The sequence below is a fragment of the Centruroides sculpturatus genome, unplaced genomic scaffold (genome assembly GCF_000671375.1).
Source record: "Centruroides sculpturatus isolate CEXI.00-Female unplaced genomic scaffold, Cexi_2.0 scaffold746, whole genome shotgun sequence".
NCBI classification, from domain to species: Eukaryota; Metazoa; Arthropoda; class Arachnida; order Scorpiones; family Buthidae; genus Centruroides; species Centruroides sculpturatus.
The window spans coordinates 205,745-228,280 of record NW_019384898.1 but is presented as its reverse complement, the minus strand read 5'-3'; the positions used below and the strand labels follow the sequence as shown (position 1 = coordinate 228,280).

Genomic DNA, 22,536 nt, shown 5'->3' with positions numbered 1-22,536 from the left:
GTTGAAAGTGGCTTTCTATTTCGAATGTTTTGTTCGAATTTGTTCGAATTAAATTCGAACATAAAATTCGAATATTGGTTCGATTATAGAACGATTGTAAACGTTCCAGAAACGTTGAAAGAAAATAGTTCGTTTGACTAAACGTAAAAATTCTCTAATTAGTCTGGAAACGGGGGACCTAATTCTTGCATTCTGTGAAAACGGGTAAGATTAGCTATAATGTAATTATCTTAATCTTCACTATCGTTACTTTTTGCCCAGCAAAGCGGGTCCTTGCAGCTAGTAGATATAATAAAATTACATTATAGAAATCAGAACATCAATATCCATTGTTTTATATTGTGAACTCTTCAGATTTTTCTACACATTTTTTTCTTCTGGTCATTACTAAATCAAATCTGATTGCTATTGTAACACACTCATTGTACAGTACACAATGTTTTTGTTAATTTTTGACTGGTCATCTGGCATATTGAAACTTTGGAGGAAAAATAGAACAGTATATGGTTGCAGAACATGATGTTGAAATGCTTTACAAAAATCAGCCATCTTTAATATGTGCAAAGATAATTAATTACATGCTGCTTTTGGTAAGACTTGCATACCCAGTATCAAAAGAAATCAAAAGTTAATTGTGAAATTTACAGAAACTGGTTTTGCGGAAGGTAAGTTAATGCCTCTGCAATTACATAATTGCAGTTTGACAAGATCTGTGGGCTGCAGGAGTCATTGGACTGCACTTCAGATATGCTGTAATGGTAAATGGTCTGCATTACTGTAGCATGTTAACAGACTTTATGTGGCCAAAAACTTGATGCAACTTGATCTTGAAGATGTGCAGTTTCATGTACAAGTGACAAAATGCTCTTTTTTGCAGAGTAAGTTTTTTTGATATGTAATTTTTCAAAGGAGATGTTGACCAGCCACCAAACTCACAATTTGACTACTTTGGACTTCTTGAGTGTACGTGAAGGATAATAACACAAGTAATCCACAAACAATTTTGGAGCTTAAACAAAACATTTTAGCTGTTATTTCAGAAATAGAATCTCAATTATGCAAAAATGTTTTACAGAACTTCATCCAAAGAATGCATATCATCTGGAGAAGTCTGAGGTGGTCATTTAACCATTGTCATATTTCTTATGTAATGACTCACTTTCAATAAAAGATATTTGAAAAAAAGAAATAGAATTTTTAAACTTTTTTATGAAGTTACTCAAAAATCATCTGTTACTACTTATTATGACAACCTTTACAATGAAATTATTAATTATCATATAAAAATGATTCCACTGTCAGAAACAGATTTTTGATGTTGTGCAAAATACAACAATTAACACCAAAATGCTAATTCCGCACTGAATGAACAAAAAATTTTAATGCTTGAATGTTTTTGGCCGTCTTTTAGAGGCCCTCCTCAGGAATGTATGAAACAGCCGTGTTCACAGCTGTATTCAACAGTTAGAAGTTTTCAAATGATAGAACTGTTTTTTTGTGTGTTTCATACATTCCTGAGGAGGGCCTCTAAAAGATGGCTGAAAATGTTCGAGCATTAAAATTTTTTCTTCATTCAGTGCTGGAATTAGCATTTAGGTATTAATTGTTGTGTTTAGTATATAGTTCCAGTTTACTTGTGCTAGTTTTTTGTCTGATGATGTTCAATTTCTCCAAAATTAAAATCAGTTTCAAATTCTTTTCTTAGTTTATGTATCCTATAGATTATTTTAATTAAAACATAAAATTTGACAGAATTTGAATATTCTTTGTTTAAAATGTAATGCGAAATTACGTAATAATTATCCAAACAAATTAATTTTCGAGAAACAAAACCTTAAACTACGTAAATTGGTGTTTTCGGAACACTTGAAAACAGACATTTATGTGAAACGTTTGCGAAAAATTTTATTTCATTGTCATTTTGGAGTATTTCAAATAATTACTTTTAATATCAATTAATATGAAAATATTTTAAGATGAAATTAAATAAAAATGTAGGTTGCATTTAATTAAATTTTTTAATAATAATTTATTTTGCTATATTTTAGAATGATGTATATTTGCATTTCAGAATATTTTTGTATAATAAGTACCGTCAATGCGTGAGAATGGCGGATGGAATTTTTAGAGATTTTCAACTGGCTGTAAAACTAATCATTTTATATATAAGATGGCAGAGATGAATAAGAGAAGTAAGTACATTAATTTTTTTCTATTAAAAAAAAGGTATTTTGAGATATAAAATATATTATTAGCCAAATAAAAAAATTTAGTATGTTAAATACTCAGAAACAAATTATCTGTACATTTGATACATTTATGAACATAATTTGAATTAATATACTTGCAAATGATAGTGATTAAATTACAGGAAATTTTCAATGACTTACAGAATTCATTTAGATCATGTAATGTATAATAGTCACATATGGTCTACCTTTTGTACCTAAATGTTAAAATTAAGATGGCGCATGGTACTGTAATAGTCAATATCAGCCAATTAACATATGCTAAAAAAATTATTAAATGTATTAATTTAAGAAAAACTGCGGCTACTTTACGGAGGTCCTTTTATTTTTTATGTATTAAATGTTTCATTAGCTTTTGCAGCTCATCATCAGATACAACTAAAACTCATTAGGACATAAGAACTTTTATTTGAATTTCAAATTTCTTGAGCTTCCAGTAGCAGATGAAAAATTTCCACATAAAGTGATAAGGTCTTGAAGATTAACAATATTATTATTAAATGTATTTCTCAAAGATGAAAATATTTAGAAATCTCATTATTAGATAAATAAGTAAAAATAAATGTGAGATAATTCTGATGTTTTTGTTACTTTAAATGTGAACGTTGTTATATTTATTTATTTTAAATTATTAAAATTCCTGAATTATAGATTGTCTGAAAGTTCTGGGATCGTTGTTCTAAAAAATCCAAAAGTAAATAAAAAGATTTTTAATCTTTATAATGATGATATACATAGTTGCTCCTGTCTCAATGCACCAATAGATGATCAGGTTAACATTTCAGAAATTTTGCATAGTTCTGTACACGACATTCTTCATGGTGATTTGAAAACACATTGCATCTGTTGTCACATTGTTTCAAGTAAGTCAATAGATGAGCAACATGAAGAATATTCACTTGTCAAAACAGAGTTGATTTGAAAGAGTTAAACTGATCTGCATAGTAGATAAAAACAGGTATTCTAATGCTGATAACTAAGGATAGGATTTTAAAGTGCTAAAAAAAGTTTGCATTTCCTCATTTTTAGAGTGCTAAAAAAAAGAAAGTTGTGCAAAAAATCATATTATACATGTATCTTGAGTAAAAATCTCTGCAAGGTACAGTATTTTTCACAGGTCATTTATTTTTGTTATATACTTACATATCATTTGTCAAAAAGAAAGAATTAAGTCAGATAATTCGGTTCAATTTATTAATTCCTTTAAGGGTTAGAACCCCCCGGAGAATGGGGGAGAATACATTAGTTGGAATTTTATTTAACAAATTATAAAATGAAAACAGTTACAAGTTGACACATCTTTAACAAAATAATTTTTGTACAATATCATTTCTATAAATAACAAAAGTAAGGTTATAATTAAATTCTGATCTAAAGTGTGAAAATTTAATACAATGAAAAAGTAAATATTACAAAACCGACACAAATCTGAACTGATTAAAGTTAATACCAATGTTTTTCCATACAAAAAGAACTTATTTAGCTGGAGTTGAATAAAACACTTTCGGATGAAAACTGATGTTCTGGTTATAAACTGTAGATGGGTCTGAAATAAATAGTAGAAAAACAGAGTGCCCAAGATGATAAGATGCTGTACTTATTTTAGCTGAATTATTTGAGTGAATATTCTTGAAAATTATGTGTGTTAGATATCTCAGAGGTGTCTTCTGGATAAGATTTCAGCAGTTTTAAGAAAACACCTAAATGCAAAATATTGTCAAATTGAGTATACAAGTTATGTTTCTTTTCACTAAGTTCTTTTAATTTTATTTTAAGTATGCTGAATAATCCAATGAAAGTGGGTATTTAAATATCCTTTCTATATAATTAAGCATCCATTTTAATACATTAATCCTAATAGGTTGGAGATATAGTTCTGTTTTCAAGGAATAATAAGGTATGGAATGGTCTAAGCTAAACAGCTTTTATAATACAGCATATGTAATTTTGGTAAATTGATAAATTGGGAAATCACCCAAATTTGAATTCCATAGTATGTGAGTATCTACCAATGAATTAGCCAGAGATTTGTGCAAACAAATAAATGTTAGTAGATTTGATTGAACTGTGAATTTTAATTACTTTTTTATTCTTAACATAAGTTTCTTTTTTATAAATTTGAAATGATTAACAAATGTTAAAGGAGAAGCAAACAAGACCCCCTCCTGGATAAGAAATCTCTTTAACTATTATATATTTATTGTCAATAAAAAATTTGTCCCATTTTCGTGATCAAGAACCATTGCCAAATATAAAAATCTTTGTTTTATTCTGGTTAATTTGAAGACCATTTTCTTGCAAATATTTTTGTAATCCGTTTAACTTTCTTTGCATATTTATTGGGTTTTTTTGCTAAGATAATCAAGTCATCGGCATATTATAGTGTGTGAATATCTACATTCTGTAGTAAAATCCCATCTGATTCTAGGTCTTTAAATGTAGATGGTAAATTATTTCTATAGATTGAAAAAAGAACAAGGCTTAGGTAATGGTTTTTAACCTTTTTGAAGTCATGGAACACTTTTCAATATAAGAAACATTTGTGGAACAGCAAAATCACTAAGATCATAAAATAACAGCAAAAATATGCATGGACATATCTTATTAAAAAATATAGATTACAGAATAAATAAAAGTAAAAAGACATTAATTTAAAAAATTGTATTTGTAAAAACTGTAACTAAAATAACTTTTTATAAAAATGGAACGTCTTTAAATCAATTATAATGCAATACATGAGCTTGTCAGATTCTACAGATTACATCAATATCAAATCTAATATGTGATATAGCTATTTTCATTTCTTCAATTACTCTTATACAGTATTAGTAAATCTTAATCGTTTTTGAGTTTTTATATTTGTGAATGTGAGAGCCAAGCTAAAACAAACATGTTGAAAACTAAGAAAATTTTTAGTGTTTTTATACAGAGAGCTGGTTATTCATGTTGGACAAAAATTCAAAACTCTACAAGAGTTATTTTGGATAATTTCATTTTTAATGTATAATTTGTTGATGAGGTGACCAATTGTTCTTGTATGAAAAATTCCCAACTCAATGTATTAATCCTGCCAAATGGATTTTGTATCTGATCATAATTTTCTAAATTTAAGGAAGGAAAATAACTTGCAATATTTTCTTCCAATCGTGTTAAATAAAAGGCATAATTATCACTTGCACACTTATCATTTTTACGTACAAACAGAAGCAGCTTAGAGGCTGTCCGTAAATTATATTATCATTTTTAGGGAAATTTTGATCCCCTCCCCTCCTGATAACACTGGCTCACTAATCTGCATGCTGCCTCATTTACTATCTAACATTTCAAAGTTTTACAACAAAAATCAATTACCAAACAGGTCTTATGTCTGCAAATACAAGTATTTAGGTTATGATTTTGAATTAAGTTCAAAATGTAAACTACATAAAAATCAGGCCAAAAATATGCAGTTTGCAACCCCAAGAAATAAGATGTGATTTATAGTTAAAGTAACAAAAGTGTATGTGAAATGTGTGGCCCTGGAACTCTTGTCCCGAGAGACACAACAAGTTCAACAGTTACTGACAGTGATCATGTATTGAACAACTTTCAATCACTGCTTTCAATGTGACAATGCATATATATACAGTATCTCCAATTGATCACTTGGATGATCAATTTACACCTATATTTAGATGGTATGACTCACTCATTGTTAGCAGCCAATTCTGTCACTTTTCTCACATGATACGTGTAACTTAAACCTATATGAAACTTTATATTCAAATTACTTTGGATAATTTGAATATAAATTATCTGCAATTCTGCATACATTGATTTATTATTTTGTAAGAAGTTTGTAAAAAAATTTTTTTATTGAACATATGTGTTCATTTAAACTTTTAAAAAGATTTTGTAACCTGAGGAGGACCCCTGAAATGACTAAAAACATTTGTCTTCTATTTATGTAATCTCTATCAAAAGTCTGTGCTGGAAGTAGTACATAAAAGCATGTATGTGCACTTTTATTAAATCTGACAATTGCTAATGTTTTCAATCTTGCTCAAAGGCCATTAGTCTAGAGTGCTGGAATTAACCAAGGTTAGTTTAATACTTTTAGGAATTGGATACGTTTCTGAAAACTGCATTTTCAAGTATAAAAGCAGCAAATAAGCAGCTTATAATTTGTTGAAAACAATGAGAATAAGGTACAAGTCAAATTGACATCATAATAGCTAGTAATTAATTAATACCAAGTACTTGAACAAATTAATTAATATTAATTAATAATTAGAGATTTAATGATCAATTAGAGTATTAAAATTTGCTGAGAAGTCATATCACGGAATAATTTAGTCACTGTATTACTGTAATGCTATTAGAATTTCTGACAGAAGAGTGATACTTTTTTTTAAACACTTTGTTCTGTGGGCACTAAGAAGGCCTGTTTTCATATAAATTGTGGGTTTGACCAGGCCTATAATGGGGGTAGTGAGGGATAGGGCTTGACATATCTGGGACAGATCACTTGTGAAAAATTTCTGGATGTTGCTCAGCCATATTGATGAAAGGATTATTGAATAAATCATTTATACAATCTAACTCCATAATACTACAGTCCTTCATTGAGCAGAAAGGTAATGGATGAAGCATTAAATTGATAATTTTTTTATATAGATTACTTTGTATTAAAAAGAAAAAACTTAGATAAAAATGTAAACTAAAAGTTGTAAATTCTCAATTATTTTCTTTTCAAATATAGATGATCATTGAGTTTGCTTTTTAAGGTTCTTCCTCAATTCAAGAATAAGACAATTGACTACAGTTCAGTCATTACAGCATATAATAAAAATTAAATTTTAATTTTGTTTGCAAAAAAATCACACATTTATAATTTTAAATATATATATGTAACAATTTTATTGAATTCTTGTAATTCTAGATAGCCCACGAAACAATATAGCTGCAAAATTTCAAAATGTGTCTTTGGAAGCATTACCACCAATTGGTGTTTTTTGGGATATTGAAAATTGTCAGGTTCCCAAGGGGAAATCGGTTATAGCTCTTGTCCAGGCTATAAGAGAGAGATTTTTTCGTGGACATAGAGAAGCAGAATTTTTGTGTGTCTGTGATATTAATAAAGAAAATAAAGAAGTTATCCAAGAACTCAATTTGGCACAAGTAAGTTTTACTTTTGTTTATTATATTTTGCTAATAGTGAAGTTTCTCTTTATTTTTGTCTGGAATGGAATGGAATGGGATTGTCTCTAATAAGCTTGATCTGTAACAAATGAATCTGTCTGTTGTCCTTTACCTATGTTCACAAAGTACACTGGCACACCATTATAAACTTTTAAATATACTTTTAAATATACATGTCCTCACTTAATATTGTTGGTAGGTTCTATGAAACCGTAACATTAAGTAAAACGATATATAATGAAACTAATTCTACTATAGGCTAAATCATATAAAAAAGATATAATTTGATTAATATTTTAATTGGATTGTGTTTTCAACCTCCAGTGTTTATTTTCCACTTTATAAAATCAGTTTTATTGTTTATAAAGAAAATTCAATAACAATAATTGTAAATGATTACAAATTTACTTGTATCTTTCTTTAATGATATTATAATAAAATTTCATTAAGTGAGAGCATGCTATATTTTTATACTACTAAATGTCTGAGATTGATTGGTTTTAATTAAGTACAGAAAAAAAGGTACAAAAAACTGCCAAATTTTTAAAAATGCGATTAGAAACAAAGAAATTTTTGTTAAAACTGGATGATGGATTACCGAGTTCTTGCCATGTTTTCTGCTGACAACTTCATTCTGTACAACAACATTTTAAAAAGTTGCTAAAAGAAAAAATTCAAATTGAAATTGGTTGCATTTGAATAGAACAAAAATTTTTAAAACATTCTAGAATAAATATTTCAAATGTTGGTAGCAAACCTTTGAAGTTGTGAAAAAAGAGAATATAAAGATACACGTGTAAAATGTATATAAAAATAATAATAAAAATATAATAACAAACAATAGCTGAGTTTATTACAAGATGATCCAAGGTTTATTTCGAGGGAAAATTTATAAAACAAGCTATATGGAGACATTACACATCTATAAAATGATATTCCTAGGCCAAGCCATTAACTATAAAAACATCTCCAGGTCACTTGTTGGTGACCTGAAGATGTTTTTGAAATATTTTTGAAATATACATCAAGTGACATTATGAACTCATAGCATGCACATTAGGGGTAATGTGCATTCAGCTAGGTGATCCAACAGGTAGTGGATAGAGTACTATAAAATTGTAAATTTGATTAGAACCCACATCATCTATCTAAGTTTTAATTGTTTAAAATTTATTATATGTATATGTTACTGTGAAAGACCGAAATTAGAGAATGTCGATATTCTCCAGTGAATGTCGACACATACAAAATACATCAGTTAAAGTCCGAATATTTGGTTATATTATTATACATTCGAACAATCGCTGGTATATGTCGACAAGTACAGATAAGCTTTGGTGGAGGTCGAAACGACATCTGAGAAGCCAATGTCGACAGACAGGCGACAGTCTGTCGCCAAATCCTTTGTGGGTAGCAGGAGGTAGGACAAGGTCTTTTGATCCCGTGAGGTGGGGATCGGTTTCTCAGGTTGAGTGGCGGAGGATGAGAGGGGTTGTCGGTAAGGCGTCGGCGATATCCGAATAAAAGACACCATTAACAGATCAGTTTGTAATCACGTAATAACGTAATCAGTTCGTAATTTGTAAAGAAAAGTTACTTTCCATAAATGAGATTTCTTCTCAAGAAATATCGCTGAGAGAAGCAGCTGCAGCTAATTCGAAAAGAGGAGGGCAAGGCTATACAAGCTGTCATTGCATAAAAAAAGTGGTCCATGAATAAATGCAATTGTAAAAGCAAGGGACTCTTGTGCAATTCAAAGTGCCATAACAGTTTAAGTTGTTGCAATAAATAAGATTGTATAACGTTAATCACATAATTTATGTGTAAGTTTATTATTGTATTATTTTCTTTAATGATTTAAAATGTACTGTTCGTTTTAGGTTCAACAGTTTATTTAAATGTGCTGTTACTTAAGCTTTCTCCCATTTTCACATATTAAAATGTTGCGTTTTTGTCTTAAAGTAATAAAAATATTTTTATTCAACATTTACCATCAGTGCATGCTGAATGTCGACATTTGCCAGTGTAAGTGAGAAATAATGATATTTAGCAAATATTTCGTACATACACGAAATGACTGTGTGAATGCTGACATTCACCAGATATCGTCATTCACAGTAACATATATATATATAATAGAATGGCTGGATGTCAGTCCTCTATGTACTTGTAAATCCTTTGATCCATCTACACCAGATTTTTTTATAGTTCCCCTCTAGGAAAAAATTCCCTCTTCCCTCTAGTTTCCTGTGAAAAATGTAAAGCGAGTCTAGGTGGCAAGAAGCTAAGTAAGGAAGCCAGCAATGTAGTTGATTTCATTTAAACTGGTATCTGTCATTGGCTTGCTTATTTAGCTGTATGTCATTTAGATGTGCTCATGGGCTTCTATAAAAGTCTGACACTACATTCCCTTGATTTTATCGCCTATTACTTTCTAAACTATTTGACCTACCTGGTCTAAAGTTTTCATAGTTAGTTACTCTCTAGAATCCTATGAAAAATATAGTCTAGCACAAGGGTCGCCAAACTTTTTTGATCGTCGACCTTTACAAGTTTTCAAAACGTCATATCAACCCCCACCAAAAAGTTTGTTACAAGCAAAACAAAGTACTTTCTATTTTAATACATTTCTTTTAATTTTGCATTTTTTTTCATTTATTGTATATTTGTTAATAATAATTTTTGTAACTGACAATCAGTGAGACAGATAAGCTTGATCCTTAGCTCCCCCGTTATCCTTAGCTTAAGCTTGATAATCAACCTCCAATAATGTTATATTGACCCCTGGGGGTCAATATCGACCATTTTGGCGACCTGAATTAATAGTTTTGAAGCCAATGATTGAATGGAGGTCTGGATAACAAGACTGGATAGCAATGCATTCACTTAGTAAGTGGAAGCTGCAGGTTTTAGCCCTGCTTTGGGTCAATTCTTTTCTTCTAGAACCTTCTAAATTTATTTTAATTTAATTACAATTATTAAGTTTATCAAGAGATGGTGCCTAATTCTTATCTCTAGACCAAATTACATCACATTTAATTAGTACTTAGTAGCATTAATATAGCCCAATGTACCAGCATTCATTTGAGATGTTCTAAAGATAGTGTCCTTTTTTATTTGATTATTTTTTCCATAATATATTTTGGAAGTTTGCAAGGAACTTTTTGGCTGAAGCTGAATGTATAGACCCAAAAACATTTCAATAGGTCTCTTCCAGTTTGGCTTCTTCACTTAACAGATTGATATTTAATTAATTTATTTTCTTTATTAAGAAGATAGCTGAGAATCAGTTTGGCTTCTATAAAAACAAAGGCAAAATAGATGCCATTAAACAAGTTACTCATTATATCCACTAGGCTTAGCAAAACAATGAACACACTGCTATAATCACAATTGACTTTAGAGGCACCTTCAATCATGCCTGATGGCATTCTGTCTTGCATACCTTACACGATCACTGCTGCCTTCAGAATATTTACAAACTTAGTTTTATTTTACTGACAGGAGTGCAGGTATTTATACAGCACAATATAACATTGTCATTTTGCACACTTGGGTTGTCCTCAGGTTTCATCCTGGACTCCAACATTATCTACATCTCTATCCTGCACCTTAACAACACTCTGCCTCCTAGTTGCCTCATCCAGGGCTATGCAGATGGCACTATAATTTTAGCTTCTCACAGGAACAGTGAACACTTGCTACATGTGCAACAACATACTGAATATATATATTACTATATATTATACTACATAGAATTATATACATAATAACATACTTGAAACCATTCAATAGTGGAACATTTTGCATAGGCAGCCCATTAACACAGACAAATATGAAAGTATGATTTTTGATAAGTGTAATCTTCTCATCAAGAAATTGACCATGTGTTTAGGAACATGTAGAATAAAGCAGACAAAGGAAATTAAGTATTTAAGTATTATTCTTGACAAGAAGTTTAACTTCACAGCTCATCAAATACATCACAGACAATGACCATGACACTACTGCTGGTAGGCTCACCTACACTTTTATTCCCAGGATTGACACAATTGCAATTCTTCAACACTTTTTCTTTAGTTTCACCCTCATTCAACTTCTTACCAATCATGCATAGGTTCAGCCTTGGGGGATCCACACTGAGTGCAGGCTGCCAAAAAACAGACTCTACTTCACTTAATTTTCTATTGCAGTAAGTATATAAATATTAGGGATAGTTGAATGAGTGTGGCAATTTTGGAGAGGTACAACTGGCCATGTACACCACACCAACTTATGAGGAGATGAAATGACATTGAGGTCACTGATTGTGAGGTTATAGTGCATCCCCAATGACTGATATGTACCAAGCAGTAAGGCACAGAATTAAAGGAGAAAATTGAGGTTAAAAATAAATTTTAAAATATCAAGAATAAATTAAAAATTATAGTTTTGTATAAAAAAATTACATCAATACCACCAAGGTTCAAAACTGGTGGAATCTGGCCACTGGCACTCTACAAATGAAGGAAATTATAAAGTTTTAAGTGATTTACAATTTTTAATCTCAATTTTCTCATTTAATTTTGAGTGTTGCACCTTACCGCTTGGCATGTGTCAGTTGTTGGAGATGCACTATCACCTCATCGAGTTTGATCAAAATTGGTGACCCCAACGTCATGCGTTAGCCAGATATAGACAATGTGTCATCACTTGCTTTCATTTATATCCCAGAGCAAGGCCCTTGTGGTCTCTCACTCTGGTGGCCCAGATGGCACATAGCTTTTCTTGTTTAGATAATGTTAATTTTGAACAGTTGTGTCCATTGTGTCCAGTTTTGTCTCTGTTCCAATGTTTATTTTCATTATCTGTTGTCTCCTTTTATATACTCAAAAAAACAGAAAAAATAATTGGCATCTTGCTTGTAGGTCTGTTCTATCCTGTCTGAGTTGTTTTCCTCCTCTGTATTTGTGTATAGTTGTTACTGTGAATGACCAATATCTGGCGAATGTCAATATTCTCCGGTCACCGGAGAATATCGACATTCTCTAATTTCGGTTTTTCACAGTAACATAGTAATAAGTTAGCTATAAGTTGGTAATAAGTTTTAAGCTAGTTATAAGATAGATTTAAGTTAACTGTTTACTTACTGTTTCTTTTTCTTTATTCAGTTAGTTAGGTTATTCTGTCTCTTAGGGCTTGCTAGCTATGACACTGGTTTAATATATTAGTTTTAAGCTGTCATTAAAAGCTATTTAACATTAACTTTTCTGTTGTTGTTGTCGAAACCGTGTTGTATTTATGTATTGTATACTGGCACAATGAAGTGACTTTTCTTCAACACTGGGCAAGTTTCAATCTTTATTCAGTTAGTGAATAAAGATTGAAACTTGCCCAGTGTTGAAGAAAAGTCACTTCATTGTGCCAGTATACAATTAACTTTTCTAGTTTTTATGTAGCTGTACTTCATATTGGTGTATGCTACAACTCTGGTTTTCTTTTAGATCCAGTTGGTGTGCAGTTTTTAGGCTGCAAGGTCATTGACCTTGCAGCCTAAAAACTGCACACCAACATTAAACATAGGGTACTTTTGTAAAGTCAAACGAGTTAAATGAGAATGACATCATCATTATTCTTATTTTGTTAGACTTTTTGACCAGTTTGTTTATAACTAAATGGCTGTTTCTAAAATTGAATCGATATTGTCAGGAGCCATTTTCTTAACAAAGTAAAGTAACTCTTTCCTTCATGAACTTTGTTAGAGTTTCATTCAAAATGTCATCACTGCAGAGCATGCGCACTGAGTGAGATTACTACTTTTTGACCGATTCATTACTAACGCATTTAACTCGTTCGACTTTACAAACATACCCATAGAGGGTGCGGTAATCAAACATCCATCGCTGAAAGGGATTCTTCCTTTCTTTTCTTATTTCCTCATCCTCCTCCCTTCCTTTTTATTTCCTCCTTCTTCTCCCAGTTAAATACTTTCTGTACAGCCATAGTCTTTTTTAATGTAACGTATTAAGAAAGATATTAATGCAATTTAATTTTAAAATTTTGATTTTACTATTTATGTAGAGAAACTACTGAGTATAAAAATTTTTAATTTAATACATTTGTCTGTTTAGGTTACAGTTGTACATATCAATGCCACAAGCAAAAATGCAGCTGATGATAAATTAAAACAATGCATGAGAAGATTTGTGGATACACATGGTATGCCTGCAACAATTTTATTAATATCTGGTATGTAGTTTTCAAATAAAATATGTAAAGAAAACTTGATTATTATTTAAAATAAAATTAAAAATTCTATTTATTGGTATTACTAAAGAAATATTCAACTGATGAAAAATACAAAAATAGAAAAGAAATATAATTAAAAGTTTAGAATATATGTTAGGACCTTAAAAAATTTACTTCAAAAGTAGCCAAAATTCATGTCAGGACAACAAGTGGATTGAAAGATTATATGTAAAAATGGTTTGGACACTTGAGTCAGGATTACACTTACAAAAGAATCCATTTATTTGATTAAGGAAATGCTTACAAAAATTCAGCCTATTCTTCTCCTAGGAACAGACTCGGTTTATAATATTAGTCTTAGTTTAATTCCAGAGAAGGTCTGAATGTCATCAATTCAAGTGAACAGTAAGTCTCTCAATGATCGATCTCAATGAATCAATGACTCTAGGCTTACTTTGGTTAAATCTTGGGTCAGATGGGAACTTGGGGTTGACAGGTGTACATCTAACAGTTGACCACTTGAAAAGGACAAAACAGGGAAGTTGAAAATTTTGGATGTGACTAGAAGGTAATTCTTTAAAGAAAACTGACCTTCTAGAGAGAATATCTCAGGATGAGAGCTCTTGTGAATAAGGTTTAAATCCTCATGTAAAGAATGAGGACCTTGGGAAAAGAGTTCTCTCCCCAATCCTACATTTTGATTGATTGATGATATCCCTCATAACTTTCTGATTGGTTCTACCTTGTCTCCAGGTGACAATTCTAGACCTTTTGTGTCATGAGAGAGGTCAACATGTTCAACCTGATAACATTTTCCAATGCCATTCGGATAGTATTCACTGAACTTTGAAATCTTTTCTTGTAACTCAAACCTTTTGTGCTTACCTTTTTGACATCAAGAATTTATAATTGTCTCAGTGTGGCATTACAGTAAAACCTTGTTATTTTAAAACTCAAGGGATTAAAAAAACTATGACTTTGAATTATCTGGGTTCAAATTATGCAAACTTTTTTTGAATCAAAATTTTTGTATTTCTTGAATAAAATTATGACATTATCTTATATAATTTCACCCATTTGGTTACAAATACATTAATATTATGAGTTATTACTTAGTAATTTAAGCTGTTTTGAAAAAAACTGATAGTTGGAATGTACTTAATGAAAACAATGAAAACATATGCGATAAATAGACATTGGAAATGCTCCATTGAGACGGTAGTTTACTCAGTGCTGTCTCAATGGAGAGTTAACAATGAAAACATAACCAAATTACATTCAAAGCAAGACCTGAAAATAGCATATGAAAGAAGCTTCAAAAAGAATTGCTGCAAATTTTGTTTAGAGGATCAATGGCTAGTTCTATGAAGAATTTGCAGTCTTGAGTTTGAAATTACAAAAATTATGTGATCTGATAAAAACAAGCTCTATTAACAGCTAAAGCTATAAAGAATGCATTCTATTGCAAATATGCATGCATATTTAATGGACTTTGGAATTATTGAAACAATATTTATTTTTGTGATAAATGACCAAAATAATTAAATGCCAAAGAGATTTCTTCGATAAAAATAAAGCAATGGTATTTTTTTTTTTTTTTAACAGTAGCTATTAGAAGTTGTCTGTATTAACAGATTGAGCATTGTATAAAACAGCGTTTTTTGGATTAGTGATAAGCTTTGAATTTAATAAAATTTCTGCAATACATGATAATTTTTAAAATAAAAATGTTTAAGATTTAAAGTAAATTGTGGTAGACTTAAAAAATTTTGTTAATACAGAAGTTAAACTTACCAGGACAAAAACTCTCAATCTTACAAATACACTATTTGATATAAAAATAAAAAGACTATTTGAATTATAAAGAGCTAGTATCTGTCTCTAAGCTGGTAAGCCACAACTTACCAGCTTAGAGACAGTGGTAATAAAATTAACTGTGGTAATTTTTTTATGAGAACCCTTGAAAAATGCTTTTACTATGGCATGGGGGCAGCTGCAGTATACAATAAATAATGCATGAGTGAGTGCATCTTCTTGTATTTTCTGCTGTGAACTTTCTATTTTATATAGATCAGTGAACTAAATTTTGATTGGAATGACAACCAAGAAGTCTTATAGTATTGCTGTGTTGCTTTCAAACTGAATGTAATTGTAGCATATATGCAAACAGAACACTCTGAATTCAAGCAATAGAGGAACAAGCATGATGCTCTTAAGGCTATCAAGAATAAGAGTAAAGCAAAAATGCTGGCAGCCCATCACATGACACAAGAAGATCAGTGAAGAATTAGAAGCAAAGGTTTTGCAGTGGATCTGTGAGCAGCAAGAGAAACTAGCTGTACTCAACAAGACAAATGGTGATGGACAACACTTAGGAGAAATTTTGACCTAGTTAGATGAAAGTGATAAACAAAATACACTGTTCACAGCTAGCAGAGGATGACTAGAAAAATTCATGAAATGTAGATATGGTAATACTATAATAACATTACACTTACTATAATGGAATAGATGCCAGGTCTCCAACAGAGACTGATTCTTTTATATATGCTGGGGACTAAGTATATTGTGTCCAATGGATGCCCTGGTATATATTAGAAGATTTATGGTATATTTTCTGATAACAAATAAAACATTTTGCTTCTGCATCTACCTTTTATTCTCTTTTCATGATTTTCAAAGTTCTCCTGCTGTTTGAAAAGCAGGACATTTTAGGTTTAAAAGTTCCTTATCAAATTTGCTTCTGTATTTTATTTAAACATATTATTTTAATAATTCATGTACGTTTCTCTAATAATTTACTTATTGAAGCTTAATCATTTTCATATATAATTTCAATATTTTATTCTGACTGTGGCCTCCTACAGTTAGCTCCAGCTTCCCAAAAGTTGAATTTTGGCCTGTGGCTCCCAATTGAGAAATACTGACACAATGCATCTTAAGTGTGTTTTAAACTTTCAGAGTTTGTCATTAAAATAACATTAGTTACAATTGTACCAGATGTAATATTTTAGTATACTTTTAATTTCTTATACCAATGACTTATGGACACCATTTATATTTCTGTGATTAAGTATATGAATATTAGTTGTATTTTAAATATTTAAAGAAAATAAAATTTCAGCATGGCTGTTTATGTTGTGCTGGATTAAATTTTCATAAACTCTTGAATAATTTACATCTTAGATAAAAATGATTAAAAAATGTTAAGTCTACAAACCAACATGTAATATACATATGTATGCACATAATGTGTTCCTTGATCTAATTAAACTAAATTAACAAAACTAAAAACTACACAAAACTACTTTGCTGTAAAAATCTACTCTCATCATATTTGAACTATTATTAACTATTTTTTTGTCAGAGTTCTGAAAAAACTAGAAATAAGTTTGCATTATAAATATAAACGACATATACAGAAAGTAAGTTCAAGAGGGGCTAGTACTATAAGACTAATTTAAGTGTATATTATATTTATATTCTGTTAAAAGTTAATTTTTAATAACAACATTAATTATGCACAACAAACTTCCTGCTAACTCAGACTTTTGTAAACTTGGACAACCTTCACCCCCTATTAGTCTATGTTGAGATGTTGTGTGTATATATATATATATTTATCTTTATCTTAAATATGAAGAATTCTATTATATTTATTAAAATATTAATTTTTCTTATTGTTTAACTTCATATATTTTTTTTTTCTATTAATAGGTGATGTAAATTTTGCTACACATTTATCTGATTTTCATCACAGAGATAATATTCATATTATATTGCTACATCCCAATCATACACCCGAACCTCTTCTAGTCTGTGCTCATGAGCATTTTTATTTTCATGAATTAACCATAAATCTTCCGACTCGAAATTCTTCAAAGGTAAGATACATAACATTTGATGAATCTGGACACATTCTCATATTTTTTTATGTTGTATATACTGACTTAATAAATAAAGAAAAGCTGTTATACAATGAATACTATTTAAATTTATTACAATGTAATAATTATATTCTGAATTCAAATTTTCAACTGACAAGGAGACCACCAGTGATGGCCTTCTCTGATTTTACGCAGTTTGATATATATCATAGTACTACCCTTCTAATAATTTACAGTAAAGTCACTCAATGCAACTCTCAAATATTCATAAGAAAATGAATTAAATTTTTCATGTTCCTTATGTATATTGTATTATATGGATAATATGTTAACAGCAACATAGCAAGTGGATAAGGTGTTCAACTATTATACTGTATTTTGTGGGTTCAAATCTTTATTAAAAGTTATTCTAATGTGTGTGAAAATTGGATTATTGTGCAAAGTATTTTTTCCAGTTTTAACAACGAAAATTAGTATTTTGTTATAACACTTATTTGCCATGCATTTTAAACATTTCATATCAATAAATTGTATTTCCAGATGGACATGCAGTAAGTTTACACAATAGCAAAAATCTCCTTGCAAGTATTAAATTATTGATGTTGCACTATGAATGAGTTGTGGGAGTCATGTATTATGAACTTTGTTTAATTATTATAATTATAACACAGGTCAACAGTGGTTTTGGTGCACAGGTATTTTGAGCTGATTTCATATGAATTTGATGTCCTGAATTCAAATATGGCATTAGTTTTTGCCTAGGAGCTCTAATTTTTAAGATATAGCATTTTAGCGAAATATATGTTTCAATATCTTAAGTTAAATCCATGGATCAAGTAAAAAAACTAAACACGGAATTTTTATTATTATATTATGCAAATATTATTCTATACAAAGATAGAGGAAAAAGTCATCAATAAAACTAAACAGTTACACATTGAGGAAGCTTCTTTTCCGTGACTTTCGTGAATGTATTTTGGAGCAATCCCTTTTTAAACTCCAGCAGTAATCTGCCATCATATGCGTATCCCATCTTCCTTGGTAGCGGTCCTCCATAGTTTTAATATCCTGGTGAAATCTTTCACCTTGTTCTTCACTGGTGTCTCCTAAATTTTCAGGAAAACGGTCTAAGTGACTGTGTAAATAGTGCACCTTAATACTCATATTACACCCAAGGAATTTGAAACTGTTAAGCATCTCGTTTACCAGTTCAACATAATTTTCAGCTTTGCGTTTGCCTAGAAAATTTCTGACAACTGCAACAAATGAAGTCCAGGCTTTTTGCTCAGCTTCATTCATCGAATTGACGAAGGCAAGATCGTTAATGAGTTGTCTTATTTGTGGGCCATCAAATATTCCTGCTTTAATTTTTTCTATACTTAACTGAGGCATAAGAATTTTAGAAAGGCTTAGGTGGGGCATAGCACAAAAAAGGTTGGGAAACACTGATCTAGACACTGCATGGCTAGAACTTACAAACTTACCTCAACTCTAGTTGAAGCATTGAATGTCAATTCGTTACTGAATGCTTACTTTATTTGGTGGATTTACCTGGAACTAACTGGACGGCAGACTAACTATGGGGAAAATATACAGGAATCAATTCTTGCATATATGATTTAGAACTGTACAAACTTGAATTAGAGCTGCACATTTCATGTAGCACTGTATGTTAAAAAAAACACAGATCTAAAAAAGTAGAGATGATAGAGATAAACTGATTTCATATTTGGATTCAGTGACCCAAATATAGCTAAAATCAGTTCTAAAATCCTAGGCACCAAAAAAAATTTTTTTGTAGGCTTGTGTAATCAGTAACTGAATGAGCTAATAACTTTAACCTTAAAATAATCTTGACCTTTGACCTAGACAATAGGGTCAAAGGTACATTCAGTTGTGAAATTTCCTGCTCTTTCCATTTCCGGGGTCAAAAATGTGTGTTCCCATTGAAAAAACAGACCTGACCTTCAAATGACCTTGAAGGTCAAGGTCATATCTGAGGTCACCAATTGATTGGCCCCTTGACACCCTACAACTTTTGTCTATACCTTTTTCCAAAATAATGAGATCCAATTAAGTTATTTCATTGTCTCAAGATAAAAAATACACCCTACATAATGAACTTAACACAGTCAGAGGGTGGCCATCTCTGGTGGTCTCCCTGTGAGTAATTTATTTCAATAAATTTTTTAAAAAATTCATTATTGCATCTCTGAGGTTTAAGGACCGTGTATTCAAAATAATATACATTTAATACATCATACTTCACTTAAAATTTACTTCAAATTATATTTTTTATTTTTAGGTAAAACTACTTGAACTATGTTTAAATTTATGAATATTGTAGTTTAATTTTAATTTATGTTGTTATTTTGTAATATATTTTATGGAAAGTAAAAAGTATATAAATATTTTAAGAATATAATTAAATTTAGATTATCATAACATTGGGGTCATTTTCAGGCAATTATCTGGCTTATTGTCATGGTAGTATTGGACATTGTCAATTTTTGGATGAAGTTCTTTGATCTTGCTGTCAGGAGAGAACTTACTGCAAACAATGCCGTTGTTCACAGTACAGTTCTTTCCTGACCGTGATGTTGATTGAAAGCAGCTCCATCATGATGATGCCAACAAATGCAGATTATCACCTTCTACTGCTATATTGGGCTTTTGACATTTGCTACATCTGGTTCACCATGAATGTTTTAACAGATGAGTTTGAGCCTTCATTGCATTGTGACCACTTTTGAAGTGATAGAGCACTAGCACACAAATATGTTATTTTAGAAGTTTTTTATTGTCAGACATTGCTGATTCATCTATTTCCAATGAAATATGTGACAAATTTCCCTTTTTACTGTATTTATATGTCCTAATCAAATGTTCCAGAACTTTTTCCAGTCATTTTTAGAAAAAAGGTGAAATGTGTGAATTTCACATTTGCAACCTGATATATATTTTACAGATGTTTTATATATATGTAAAGATATACATACATATCAATACATATATATGAGAGGGTGAACCAAAAAAAACCAGAATTTATTTATAAAAAATTGTGAATTTATTCTTACATTTTCAAACCATAGCCACATTCAAAGTACCCTCACTTTTTGCGGGACTTTGCATCTACATGTTGCTTCTGTTATCACCTTGATCTCTTGTTTTCTGTGCCAACTGTAGGTTGAGTGAGTAATTGCTATTTTCAGTAGGGCTCTATATGCTGCCAGTCTGAGGTATGGAATTGTTAGAGTACCAGTGAATATATACTCTGATATTATCTGGCTTTCTGTATACTTTGATACTATATTGTTTTGTTTTTTGTTATAAAAAGTGATACAGGGATTGGTGAAAGCTTATTTAAATCAAAATATATCAGATAGATATAAAAGGCAAACAACAGCTGAAGTAAAAAAATGAGAAAGTTAAAAAGCTTTGTATAGTATCTGGCAAAACTACTGCAGGGATGATAACACCAAAGTGAAAAAAACATAACATTCAAGTATAATTAAAAGATTACCCTTGGTCATACAGATAATTAGAACAAAGAGGAAGTGGCAGAAGTTAAAAAGCTGGAAATTTATGTGATTGGATTAAAGGGCACAACAAATTTTTGACAAGACTATGTCTTGTTTATAAAATCGTACTGCTGTTTTATGTTACCAACATAGAGGTATGAAGGAGTACATGTCGAGAATTGATATTTGGCACAGAATATTAGGTGTTCAAATCATTTGCACATAAAAAAATCCAGACTTGTAGGTAGTCGGGACCGAGAACCGAGTCAAAATAAAATACAAAATGGAGACCCTCTTCTACAAACAGACAAAACAGCCACCTCACCCCACCAAAGTCAGGTGGGGAAGAGTACCACCCATAGTCATTCTAAGAAGTGAACTCTGACCTTAGGACTGAATATGTAGTTTCTTCTATGTTAAATAAAATTTGTAATCTAATTTTGTAAATTTGGGAGTGCTTCAAATATGACATTAAAACAGGGTTTTATGTCGTTACAAGTAGGTTCTTTTTTAACATTATCTAGTATAGTAAAATTGTGGGACCGATAAAAATTTGAAGTTATATTAGGGTTGTCGTTACATCTGATGACGTTATAATCAGGTTAAACTTTATATTGTTTGTGCAAAATAAAAAAAATAATTTTGGACATACAATAGCACGATTATTTTTTGTTCAAAAATGGGAAATTTTCATTAAGCATCGACAAAAATTCAACCCAGGCCGACACACAATGGAGAGAAATTTCAAAATTGGATAGGTTAATTTCATCAAAAATGCATCATGGCCGGTGAAGTTTGAATGATCGTGCTCAGAAGCGGCGATACCAAAGAAGATTGGAGAATGAGAACGAGGCCCGCCTTGAGTGTCAAAGTGATTCCACTTAGTAGTGAGTCTCTGAGACATAGTCTTGTCCCAAATACGGGCTTTGCCATTTTACTTGTTCTACATAGGATCCATTTAGATCAATGAATCTCAGGGTCAGAGAACATTTTGAATCCATTGTCAATACCCCACAAACAGCATGATTTTAACACATTGGGCCTTAGAAAAAGTAGAAGTATGTTGAAAACTACCCATAGTATTTAGTAAGGATGCACCAATTAATCGGTAAGTAATCAGTAATCAGCCATATTGGCCATTTTTCCGATTAATCGGTATTGGCCTTTTCCCCGATTAATTGGTTTTCATAATCGACCAATTTTGCATTTTAATATTTTTGTTAGAATGTTACATGTAAGGCTAGTAATAAAACATAATAAAATCCTGTTACATATTTATTATTTATTACATGACAATCTAAATATTAAAAAAATTTTAACTTAAATTATTTCTTTTATCAATACATATCATAAGGTATAATATAACCTATTCAAAACTATCTGTTTTATTTAAAGTTTAAACTTTAAATATATAAAACAAATAAAAATTTAATATTCAAACTTTAAAACCCTTAAATTGTAATACAAAAT

The 22,536-nt window shown here is 30.5% G+C and overlaps 1 protein-coding gene across 1 annotated transcript in view; it reads left to right on the top strand.

The window, feature by feature from the left end:
* Nucleotides 1–22,536, top strand: part of LOC111631438 (meiosis regulator and mRNA stability factor 1-like) — a 152,183-nt gene that overhangs the window by 18,006 nt on the left and 111,641 nt on the right. The window contains exons 2-6 of the mRNA XM_023375683.1: nt 2,072–2,192; nt 7,171–7,409; nt 13,541–13,658; nt 17,376–17,795; nt 19,642–19,708. Coding sequence (XP_023231451.1) covers nt 2,171–2,192; nt 7,171–7,409; nt 13,541–13,658; nt 17,376–17,795; nt 19,642–19,708 — 866 coding nt within the window. The 5' untranslated portion in view covers nt 2,072–2,170. The remainder of the gene's footprint in view (nt 1–2,071; nt 2,193–7,170; nt 7,410–13,540; nt 13,659–17,375; nt 17,796–19,641; nt 19,709–22,536) is intronic.